The following is a 13,351-nucleotide window of genomic DNA, read 5'->3' as shown; positions in this document are numbered from 1 at the left end:
CTCTCGATTGGCTGACTGATCGCTGGTTTGAGCCGGCGGTGTGTCGAGCAAGCGAGAATATGTCCGCGGTGTTTTCTGGGTCAGAGCTGTCAGGACCGAAGACCGATCAATTATATTAATAAGTCGTAGAGTCGGTTCGGTCGCTCCATCTTCTGCTTTTTGTCCCGACTTCGCCGACGTTTGGACAGCCATTTGCCACGCGAGGGGAATCTCACTAAGGGGATATATGTTTTAAAAACATTACACACAAACGCCGCACCGTAAACATCAATAGCGCTGCGGGGCAACGATAATTAACAGAGAGATCTTTCGGTGTCGCCCACGCCTAATTAGAGCGCATTATACATATATAATGAAGCGCTTAGCCGATCCTTTAATTTTCCTGTTTGTGGTAGATGTCACGAGAGAAAACAAGATTATAAGACAAAGGATCTTGCATATCCCGATGAAGATTTTATCATCGGTATCAGATGTGGCTCTAACTCTCTTAATTTTGTGTATATAATGCACGCCGATTTTCATACCTTATTTTTTTTTTTTTTTAGATATGCTATAGGATATATAAACTGCATTAGATATGTGATGAGGTTTTTTCTATATAAAGATATTAAAGAATGTATAAATAAAATTTTCATCACGAAATATCGTGACATATACACTTTCAAGATTAAATGTCTTGTTTAAATTGTTATAACTTAACTTTGCTTTTGTTGAGATTAAAAACTAGAGATGCTCCTGAGCGTGTGAAAGAATTTCTTGTGCATTATTGACGGAAGGAGAAAAGAAAATAGCTTCGAGATAACCATTAAGAGCAATACTGCACGATCACGAGGATTGAGTTTCTAATATTTCGCTAAAAGCAAAGTCAAAAAGATTGATTATTATGACGTGATCTGTCATCAGGGTGGAGAAACTAGTGGTAACTGTTATCTGATATCGTTCATAACGAGTTAGAACTATACATTCTCGTTGTTCTTGTTAAGTTATATTTTTTTAATAACTAAAGTCAGTAAATGTCAATACATTATACGACACGTGCACATTAATTTTTATATTATTATTTGATTTTGATTATTTAGATATTATTTGTATATTTTTTGCGATAATTTATTTTTTATTTTAGCATTATTTTACATTTTATTTATTTGTTTCTCGTTTAGATTTATTAATAGTGCATTTCAGGTTTAGGAACACTGATTAGGGATAGATAATAGAGAGATTTATGAATATGTAACATTCAGTGTTGCCTCCAGGTGAACACACTTGTGCCAAGGAGTATTTTCCGAGATGCGAATGACTGTGAATCTTGCTTTCATTCGTGTCGATTACTGTCGTATATTTCCTTTCCGCCCTTGCAAGCTTTGTAACGATCAATTGTTTCGGTTTACTGACGTTCGGTTTACATCACACTCAGATGACGTGCTCGCATTCAGAGACATATGATTACTCGCATTGTTTGTAATTGACGGTTTTATGTGTGATAATTAGTGATGCTAATGAGTACTCCGGGGCGGTTTAACATGACAATAGCTTAGCCGATCAAATTATAGTTCTCTCGTACTCAATTAATGCATCTCTGTTTCATGCGACGGCGAACATTCTGCTTTTGTTACGTAACAATATGCATGCGATTGTTTATGTTGTTGACGTCTCTGTTTTAGGAATTTACAAATGCTGGTGTTAAATACGAGAAGATTGCTATACCAGGAAGAAAAGTGCCGCCTATGGATTTAATTAAAGAGTAAGTAAAATTGTCTGTTATTTCAAATACTGAATGCCTTTGTAATCAATACGGCATATTATTTTATTTATTCTCTGAATGAGACATTTATATTGGCTTAAAGAATATATATATATATATAATGATATTGTCAGTCGCGCAAAAACACTGTTTAGAATATGTCTTTGAAAACATTGCAAATTTCTTGCGATAGTTTAATCTCAGAATTTTTTATATCGCAATATATTCTAAACTGGCTAAAATCTAGAAAGATCATTTTTTCTACTATAAGAAATAATTATTTTTACACAGAATGGTTTTCCATCAAACTGTGATGGGTTTCGTAAGTAATTTAACCGATTTAAAGGCAAGATATAACATATAAACTTTTTTAGTACGGCTTAAATTAATCTTTAACTTAATGCCGATTGTATTTTACGTTTATTATCTCCATCTCGTAGCGATCGGTGATTGATCAACATGAGATTCGTATAGCGCAAGTGACGGCCGATTAATCATTCTGTCTGCAAATCATGTGTTAATTTAACAAGAAAGTTCAGTGTGTACTGTTTTTTATGTCTGAACGTTCGAGAAATCAGGAGCGAGTATCGCATCAGAAATTTATCGCTTCTTTCTCTCTCTTTCTCTCTCGATTTTTTCGTCCGCTAATTTAAGTCGTAAAATACGCGCTATATAGCGAATCGTGTTACAGTGTCCGGAATACCTTAGTTCATATTGCATCGAGTAATGAGTTTAGTTACGATCTACCTTGCACGATGAGACTGATATCACGACAATTTTTGTTCTGTTCAGCTAATTATTGTCAAACGATGATGCAACTTCCGCGTTTAATATGCTGCGTAGATGCGGTTTCTCAAACAATGGAATTATTTTCAGTCGTACATTTTCGCATCTTTAAAAGTTTATATATCATCTGCGATGTAAGAAAATATATAGTGACATTAAGCATCCTTTCAATAATTCTTTTTAATCATTAAAAAGATGCGTTTTTATTAAAACTTTTAATAATACATGTTTATGATAATGAATTTAAATTCCAGAGTTTTATATTTAGGTTTATAACAAGATATTACATTTTTAAAATATATTTATTTTTTATTTAAAAAATTATTTAAAAGGGAAATAGAGATGGAGAGAGAGAAAATATATTTTTGGTTTTATAAAATTGTCTTCTTACGTTTAATAAAAAAATACATATAAATATAGCTATAATGACAGAATATTAATATATACGTTATATGAATAATCTTATTTCTTTACTTAATTGATCACGATATATATATATAAGATTTTACGATATAAAAAGAGAAAGCGCAATTATTAAAATCCTCATCTAATGATCGTCAGGTAGTCGGAAGAGGCTTAATAAAATTCTCGAAATTTCTACGATGTTCAAGATAACATCCAATACTTTGCTCGTGTGAGATGAGGACGCATATTAACCTTTGCACGGCGCCATCACACGCACGCGTGTGGCTTTTCTTCAAACGATATATGCAAAACCGCCTGATGGGGCCGGTCAGTCGACTAATTAACTGCAGTAAACGTCCAATGATTTACCGAATATTGTGCGCTATACTCTTACTCGTCTTCCGTCTTCTTATTTTTTTTTCTTCCTTTCATTCTTTCTCTTTCTCTCTCCGTTATCATGTGCATGCAAAATATATCTTTTATTGTTAGTACTATATAATCGGTTAATGTGTAAGAACTGCATTATACGATCAGGAAAAAGCAATGCTCGAGTGCTGCAATTAACGCGACGATTTCTTATGAGATATAAAAACTATTTATTATTACGGTAATGAAGGTATTAATTATCATGTCTCTCAAGGGTTGGGAAGTGTTTGCGTTCGCGGAGAAATATAGACATTTCACGGCGATATTCGACGCGATTATTTCTCGCGGCATGAGCGCTACTAAAAATAACATTCTCGTAAGTGCAGCGCGCGAAAAACGTGACACGCGCGCGCTCTTAACAACGTCGCGTCGCATTAAATACTATTTACTTGTTCGACTGAACGGGAGACATAATAAATATACGAGATATTTTCTTAATAAAGAGAAACGATATTGAACGGTTCATCCGGCCGAGCGGGTCAAAGCACGACCTTCCGCGATCACCCAGTGTCTCGCTTTTCTTTCTCGGTCGTCGATCGGCCCGCACAAAGGACGCGGCCCGATTTGTATAATTCGAGGATAAAACGGTGATTCGCATCAACGGTTAATAGCCGGCAGGTATGCGAATAGCCTATCGTCTGGTCCCGGCATACTACTCTTTTGTTGATCTCTTTGAGCGAGTCCTGATGGCTTTGTGGCTCGGCTGTTGCGCGACGTGTAATTAACTGCATCCTTGATAGGATCGGATCGGTTACCGGCGCTGCCGCGGCCAAAATGAGGGAGAAAGAGAAAAAGAGAGAGATGAAGTAAGGGGGAGAGGGTACGGAGTAGGTGAAAACTAGGCGCCACTTAATATCCTAGATATCCTTGAACTTTGACGAAAGCGCGGAGATGGACGGGACGACGAGATGGGACAAGCGAGCTAAACTAAACCGACATGGACGCAAATCAGGAAGGTGGAGATTATTTTGTCTTTGATCTCTCTTCGATCTTTATTTTACTTAGCTTTAGTCGACCCTTCGGAGGTCGCAATGCTCGTATCGATGGAATTTATCAGATAGTAACGTTGACTTATGCCGGACGGAATCTCTGGTTTTTCGCGCATCCGGAAGATCGAAGGTGTTGATCCTTTGCCTCAAGGATGTCCTCGCGAATGTGTCTACGAAACACCGCGAGCATGCTAAAAATATCTTTATAGCAGGCGCCGATGCGCGCCGTTCGAAAATGGTATTCGGAAGGTAAACGACGTTTCCTTATTTCGCAGCGCTGTGCCTGCAGGATTAATAGTTGGCGATTAAAGGAGAAATCGTGAGAAAAAAAAAACCGACACGTGATTACGCTCGCTCGCGACGGAATCTTAAATTTGACGTAGTTAATTGCACATCTCGAGTGGGGCCGGCTAACTGAATTCATGGTAACAAATGCGTTTATTCAATAATTGATTTATCTGATTGGAAAATTAATAAAATTAATAAAAACAAATAACGTAGAGACATGAATTATACACATATATCATTCAAATATTATTCAATTATTGAGAGTTATTTTATCGTATAATTATTAAATTATGATACGTATAAATGACTAATAAACGTATAGTTTTCATTAAAAATTAAATAATATAACTTTATAATTAAGTATACGTGTATAAATAGTTTGTTAACGTTACTATCTTTAAAAAATTAATGGGCATCCACGAACAACACGCATATTTGATTACGTTTGTTCCGTAAACGGGAGCTAGTTACCGACGATAATCACGTTGATAGCGGCTCGTTAGCCGCATGCGCGCTGAATTAAGCAATTTCACGTGAAACGCGATGTTAATTGAAACATAAGCACATGCAACGCGAATCTGATGTGAGGACTTCCGAGCTGCAGCACTGGCTCGGGTTCCTTGTACTCGTGGTGCATAAGACTGTGCACAGGTCGATTTATGCTGCACCCGACTATATTCATCAACGTTGTCAACTCTCCACCTTCGCATCCAACGCGCCGGCCGTCCCATTGTTATTTTCTTGACGATTCTGGACTCTCTCTCTCTCTATGCTTTGCCAGTTCCTCATATCTATATTTTGTTACGTATGTTCACGAGATAGATACTGATTCATTCACTTGTTTTAATAGAAATGAGATTCCATTTAACATCTATTAAATGCGCTGTAATATTTCATTTGAAAAGCGTAAACGATCAAAATTTAACTTATTCTAGAATTTATGTGCTCAATTAATTGAAAATAAAACAAGATGGTTACATGATATTATTACAAAATAATATTTGATAGAAAATATTAAGTTAATGATATAAAGTTAAGTTTTTGATTAAAAAAATTCGAATTTATATCTGTTAAACTTTTTTAAATAAAAGTTGTTTAATATGAAATTGTTAATTTTATATATACTTTAATTTAAAAATATTATTTATACTTTAAATTTAAAAAAGATATTTATACCTTTAAAATAAAAATCAGAAGAATACTTATAAGATAGTAGGTTCATATATTATAACATTTGTATTGTGATGTGTGTCGGTGATCTGATTAAATACGATCGAAGAATGTACTATGAGCTTAAAACGAGTACACGCGAATGTGCGAGAAACGTGGGTGTACAACAGACGTCTTTATTCGCAAGGACATCGAACATAAGTTTCCACATGTTCTCTGTCTTGTATTGCAGGATGTTGCGTATATATTTTGCAAGCGTGATAAGATATTCTTTCGCGATACTCGTGGAATACAAGGGAAACCATTTAAAAAAACTGAAACTTTTTTAGTTTTATGAATAAATACTATTATCGTAGAAAATATATCTAGTTTCCGTAATATATATGTATATATGGCAATATACATTATTAAATCGCATTTAATTATCAATCAAGAATTATAGCTGACAATTTTAAAATACTGTATATATCCTGCGCTTATCTTTTAAATTAACAATAAAAGTTTAAACTTTCTGCAAGTTTTCAACGCAGGAAATCTATATCTCGCTAAAAAGGAAAGAGGTAATCTCCGAAGATCGCGCGAACATAAATGCCGACGATGTTTCTCTGAAAGATCGTCGATTGGTTCCTTTAGCGCCCGGGGCGAACCCATCTCAAATAATCTGACGTGCGGCGTCTCGGGGCCGGTGCCCTGACGGAGCGCGGAGATCACGGGAGAGGCATGTTTTGGCAAGTGATTGTGGGTGGTAAAATCGTACGCGAGCGTTTCTCTCCCATCCGTATAATGCGTCCAAGCGCGTGCAACGTTGCTTCATATTTCCGGTGCCGTTAATTCGGCTCGCGGCGACCCGACGAGCACGATGACGCCGGAGCTACAAGTCGTCCTCGAGGAGCAAGAGAGATTCCTGCTCTCTCGCCTCTCTTTGTTCTCTCCACCTTGGCAAGCGTCTCGCGTCGAGACGGTACGAAAGGAACGTGCGTACGCGCGTCTCACGCTCGGGACCACCCGGGCGATCGCTTCATTACGTAAATTCGCCACCACTTCGCGTCTTTGCGTGCACGCGCCTCCTCCTCGTCGTTCTTCGTGCGATATGAGGTAATAGTGCAAAGGCGATTTCGCGTAAAATACCGAGTAAACTTCTTGAGGATTCAACGAATCGATTAACCATTCTCGATCAGTATCACGTATAGAGCATAAGTATGCATGCATTAATGTTAATTTTCTCCTCAACGAGGACTCAAACTTAGTCACTGAGTTATTTAATATTCAATATTATTGACTATCTATCATCAATCTTCGAGTATAAAAATGACAAAATCTTATTTTTTTAAATTAAGTTTAATTATACTTCATTTTCAAAGAAATTTTATTTTGTACTTAATTGCATCTAGATATATGTTTAGAAACCAATTTAAAAAACGCGACATCAAATTTGTATAAGAGTGCATCCAGGTTCGGTTTCTTTTTTGTTATTTTTTAAAGCATATATATGATAATTTTCAATTTTCTGAGTCATCATCAAAATATATTTCTGATCGTAAATTCTATGATAAATGTTATCTTTGATAAATTTCTGCGGTTATTAACTGAATACATTCGGTTCGAAATGGAGCTATATAATTGCATGTTTAACATTGAATGCATTTAAAAGATATATGCTTTATATGATGACAAATTGCGCACTTGGAAAAGATGGAATGACCGTGAAAACAAGCGTGTACCGAGTGTTGCTATAACCGTGCGTCTTCCGTACGCGACTCTGATTGAGAAACAGTCAGTCAGAGTGTTTGCGCAGTACTTCTACGATATCTTCGGGGTTCCGGGATCCGTGCTGGGAGTATAGCCATACAAACATCGGATAACCGTTCATCTACCTACCTACGACCGCGCGGTACATGCATTAAACATTCTCAAACACGATCTCACGTCCAACGATAGGCCACCTTCGCTGGTCCATGTATACTTGTGTAAAAACACAATTCGCGGCCGTGAATTTCGACGAACGCGAAACAAGACATTCATTTCATTGTAATTAAACGTCGCGTTCTTCTTCTCTTCAAGGATTTTCTCTACTTTTTGCGCGTATCATGCGGATGTTGCTATACCTGAATAATAATGATGTGCTTATTCGCGATAATATTTACAAATAAATGAAATATGCTGTGTCTAAAGTGTAAAAATGCAAAGAAGTATGGATGCACATACTTGTGTAAATCCGTCGATTGCATTTCATTGTTACTTCAATGTCTTTACATCTGTTAAAGAAATAAGATTTGTACATTAGTGATTTTAGTTGAATATTGCTAATCATCGAATATCTATAATAATTTATGGATATTTTAAGAAAATTTATAAATAGTCGCATTTATAATAGATTTAATTGCTACATTAGCTAAAGATTTTCTTCGTCTTCTCGTTTAAATGTAGGGCAACGAAAGAAAGATTGATGCGAAGTGTAGACATGAATAAAAATCAGAGAAAACGAATTTATGAGCGGAAGAAAGGGCAGCCAAAACTGCGCTTGGAACGGTAAGAAACCTAGCTCTAGGTCAACTCTAATCGAGAGATGGCTACATACTTCATTTCCAAGAAACTTGATCAGAAACATTCTCAGAATACCGAATTTTATAAATCAAATTCAAAAATATATTCGTTTCTCTTATTTGATCGAGACGTATTAAATTTATAGATAGTTCTGTATATCGCAAATAGAAAGATGCATTAAATCGCTTACTCTTAAACATTTTCCGCAAGGAGTAACTCTCGTCATTCTCGGTGCATATTGCCTTCTGTATTCTATTGGATATTGCGTCGCTCTTGTGCGTCTCACTCTATACGTTCCAGGAGCAACAGTCGATTCTGGAACGTAAGTTGGATGCTGTGCCGCGCTTCTCAATCGTTCTAACGTTTCTCTTGCCAGCTCTAGAGAAGGGGCAACGATATTGAATGAATTATTCGAATGTTTGAATGTAACACGTATAAATCGTAACGCAATTGGTGCAACTTACGCCCTAAATCTTCTTCGTCGTCAAAATCCTCGACGTCTGACACGGCGTCGACTGAATAGAAAGATTTGATTAAATTAGATGTAGTATGTTTAATTAAATAGTTTGAAGCGTGCGAGTTTGCAGCAGTTTTGTAATCAAAAATAAAGATAAGCATAGAAGCAGCAACTATGCATTAAAATATCCCATAACATATAACAGCTTTATATAAATTACTATAATAAATATGATGGTTTGTGTCATCGAAAAGACTTGTTCTTAGGCTGATATAGTGCTATTTCAGTGAATTTCAGCGTAACATATATAATAAAAAAGCAAAATTGATATTATAATAAATTGATTAAAATTGATATTATAATAAATTGATTATATAATAAAAAAGTAAAAATGATGAGTTAGAAATAATATTATATTCATTAATCTTATTTTAAATTAATCTCAACAGAGTTTATCTACTCAATCATATTTCGCATTATATATCTTGTTATATTTGTATAATATAGAGAGAATTCTAGAGGGAAAAAGAGAGAGGAGAGAGTGTGCGTGTTATTCGTCTGATTATACGCGAGTTTTGTGCTTACAATCGATTCGTCGTGGAACAACGGCCACTCCAGTTGTGAGATCAATTCCACGTGTACTTCTCATATGGTTTCGTGGAATAGCACGTGAAAAATCTCGTCGTGGAATTCTCCGTGATGGAGTCGGCGTGTATTCTGGTGCAATATCTCCCTCATAATATCGTGTCGACGTACGCCACTCTTCTGGAGTTGATCTGAAGTTTATAAGATTTCCAATATATCCTCAATAAATGGAGGCAATTTTTCGCTTTGATCGTAAAAACATCGATAATTTAGGTTATATACGTCTCAAAATCGGAAAATGCAGTATGATATTCTTCCGTAACGGGATTATTCTGATCGCAAGTACACATAGTTGTTTATCTTGCGCAATTCTCAACAAACACGTATATTGTAATTTTGAAAATATTGCCGAAAAATTTTTTTTTACTCAATTTAAAGAATTACGTCGATTACAGGCTTACATGATAGCGTCTGTCGATCAGTGACTATCGATTATCTTTCTCATCATTCTTCACGATATAGAGCAATGTGTATATGTGTGTGTATAAATACATATTTTTATAAATCAAAGTTTGAGTAAAAAATTTGCGTTTTGAGATTATCAATACATAACAGAATGAAATAACGAGGCAAAAGATTTCCATTACGTCGAGATTGTATAGAAAAGCGAGAATAATAAACTAAAAATATATTGCTTGGCTGAATAAAATGAATAATTAAAAGATCTGAGGCCAAGTTAAATAAAACTTCTCATTTACCTATGTTGGCGTGAGGTATGAATCGCTCGAGGAATAAAGCTATCTGACACTGTTGACTAGCACATTGCCTTTGACTCTATTGAACATCCGTGATGATACTTTTTTATGTTTTCTCTTTTACATTTCGATCATTTTTTGCATTCGCCAAACGAAATATGCTGGGATAAAAAATCGTTCGCGTAACGGAAGTTTTATATGTTTAATCGGATGATAATCAAGGCGCGTCTGCATGCTGAAGAAATTTATAAGCGCCATGATGTATTTATTTATCATTGTCTCGTTGAACGACAATTGTAACGTGATATCTATTTAGATTTTTTAATAGCGACGCGGGCGACGATGAACTTTTTAGATAGCGCGTCGTGTTACGCAATCGCATCGTCCTCATAGCATGAACATAGCCTCATCGTGATCTCACGGTAAAGTTACATACACGCACGCACGCACGCACGCAACGATCGCGAGCACATAGTACAGTGGGCGCGTGCGAAGGACCACACACCGTGCGATATTCAAATGAACACCGCTTATGACCGACAATCGCGCTACCATAAATGTCATTTCGCGGTTTCACGGGCGCTTCACTTTATTCCAGTTGAATGTCTCCGATGCGTCCGTCACGCGTGATTTTCATGGTTTATGTAAAACCGGCCGGAGTTATCGGCAACATAATCTCGATATAGGCTCTGTAGTTAATTAGCGACGAAGTCGCTTAGACTTGAGAAGATTGTAAGACCCCATGTTCCATTAACACCTTGGTTATGGATATCACATGATTTTCACGGTAGGCGCTAATAATTGCCATAAACGTTGCATATATTATACTTACATAAAGTTATTTATAAATCTGAAATTATTCAAAATATATATCGTAATTGCGCGACGCGTATATATTAACATAAATTTAAAAATTAGTAAGCTTGTCAAAAAACATAACAAAATCAAACGGTTATGTTTTTTGTATCATAATATTTGCATTAAATAGTAGAAGAATCTATGCCGTTCTGGATCAACTTTTTTAATTATTAAAGATTGAAAAGCACACGAGAAATTAAAAACGTACAAAATTATATGACGTAATGAGACGGAACTATACTTAGCGGAGGTACTTGCTAGTAATCGAATTAATCAATTTGGTTAGTCAGCATCGGAAGGAGATAAATGATATTTTGCGACGTTGTATAAAAAGATAAACATGCGATATATACATATATGGATGTATGTATGTGTGCGGTAAACCTATGCATTCGTAGTGGGTAACGCGGTAAAATATTTCTGGAGTAGAGTTTGTCACTGATGGATGACTGGTTTTATAAATATTGATGGCCATTCATCTCATATAGCGGGTCAGATCTTTTGATTTTGATTTTCCGAAGAGGACGGCATAGAAAATATGGTCATCGCGCTGATGACGCTGATGATGATGATGATGATGACGATCATCATTATCATCATCCTAGAGCTGGTTTCCGATATTGGATTCTTCAAGGGGAATTTCTATTTGTGAGTGGAGTGCGAAACGCCGTGTACAACGACACCTCCGCGTTCGCCTCGAATCTGTAATTCAAATCCGAAAGTCAAATTGATTTAACACTCGTCATTTTTCACGTTTCGGCGGCGCCGCGCCGCGGCACGCGGAGCCCCGGCAGCTATCTTTCAATATTTCATCTTGGAGAAGGCCGTGCCCACTCCGCCTTCATCCCCTGTGATAGATGCATTTCTCCGTGATTGTGCTGTCACGTTCTTGAAACGAGGAAGACGCGCCACGAATATTTCAAGTATTATAAATGCGCGGCCGTGTGAACGAATGGCAGTCGACGTTGTGCGTTATTCTGCTACTGATACGCGTATACGGAAAATTTATTTTATTTCCTGCACTGACCTTGCCGACAGTGTGCTGTAAACTATGAGCCGTAAATGTAAATTCCTCTTACATCATGTACGTTAATTATGATGTACTAGTGTGACAATAAATTTTCCGTCAGGTTGTTACAATTGCTATGATATATGTATATATATGTTTGACAACTCTTTAATAAGAAGAATACGGTTTTCGATCTTAGTTAAATGCATTCACACTTCCCCTTCCCCAAGCAACGAGACGCTCCTATTTCAAGAGTCATTATGAGTTAACAGGCATCGCAGGTTATAAATATTTCTCACCTCGTAACCCATCGATATTGAACGGTGGTCGAAACCAGTCGGCAAGTCGTGAATGACTTAGTGCTTATAATCGCGTTAGCCTAATCGGCGGTATAGGGAGTCCGTTTCGGAGTTGAAAGGGACCAAAGGCACTAAAACGGCCCTATTAAGCCTCTATAGACCGCCACAATTGGGCCACCCAATCCCCGTACAATGATGAACGTAGTAACTTTTCGGAGAACCAAGTCTATCGTAGCCCAGGGATTGAAACTATTTTATGCTTGTCACCACTATTCTCATTTCATTGGAAACTAAATGTTAGCACATTTATCAAACTTATCCGGAGAAGAATATTCTGTGTATTATATATAATAATATCTCTCAGATGATTAATTAATTCTAAGATATCAAATTTGGATGTGAAATTTTTGATAGCAATGAATTATCTTCTCTCTCTTTCTCTCCGCATAGCAATATATTTACTATTACATATCGATAAAATATCTAAAAAATTGATAATTGTTATATACGCGTTATATAATGTTATATTTTTTATATAATATTTGATAAATTAATATTACATATTGACATCAATCTTTATTAAAACGTGACGTGGCATTCGGTGTATCGGCAATGTTTCCGGAATTCTTTTAGGAATGCAAGAAGGATATGTGTGTATGTGTGTGTGTGAATATTTTTTTTTTATATATGATTTATCGAGCAGTCAAAGCAGGTTTAATTCGTTAATAAATTCGTTCCCCTCTCTCCTCCTCTTGTTCTCTGCGACGGTGATGAAGGAGAGCCGACCTGAGATGCATAGCTGCACCCCCGTAAACTATTATATAAGCGCCACCCTATCTCTCTGAATCTGCAAAGTTTCAAAGATCTCTTTCTCTTGTCTCTCCATTTCTCCTTGCCTTTCATCCCATAGATCACAAAGAAGCCGCCTCAGTAAGTTCACGGTAAAGTTTATAGGAGACAAAAGGGGAAATGTGTTGCCCGTTGAAAAATCGCCGCCGCTGCAGCTATTATTAATCCACGTCGGGGACGCGTGAGCGTC

General features: G+C 36.6%; 1 protein-coding gene across 2 annotated transcripts in view; it reads left to right on the top strand.

Moving 5' to 3' along the window:
- The window catches only part of LOC115240558 (RNA/RNP complex-1-interacting phosphatase-like), a 53,734-nt gene that overhangs the window by 28,833 nt on the left and 11,550 nt on the right, over positions 1–13,351 (top strand). For both annotated transcript variants that reach the window (XM_029815783.1, XM_029815782.1), the window contains exon 6: positions 1,662–1,741. In XM_029815783.1, the coding sequence (XP_029671643.1) occupies positions 1,662–1,741 (80 nt within the window). The remainder of the gene's footprint in view (positions 1–1,661; positions 1,742–13,351) is intronic.

This window comes from Formica exsecta, unplaced genomic scaffold, assembly GCF_003651465.1.
Source record: "Formica exsecta isolate Colony F162 unplaced genomic scaffold, ASM365146v1 scaffold442, whole genome shotgun sequence".
Classification (NCBI taxonomy): Eukaryota; Metazoa; Arthropoda; class Insecta; order Hymenoptera; family Formicidae; genus Formica; species Formica exsecta.
Note: the sequence above shows the minus strand (reverse complement) of the source record. Positions and strands in the feature narration are given on the sequence as shown.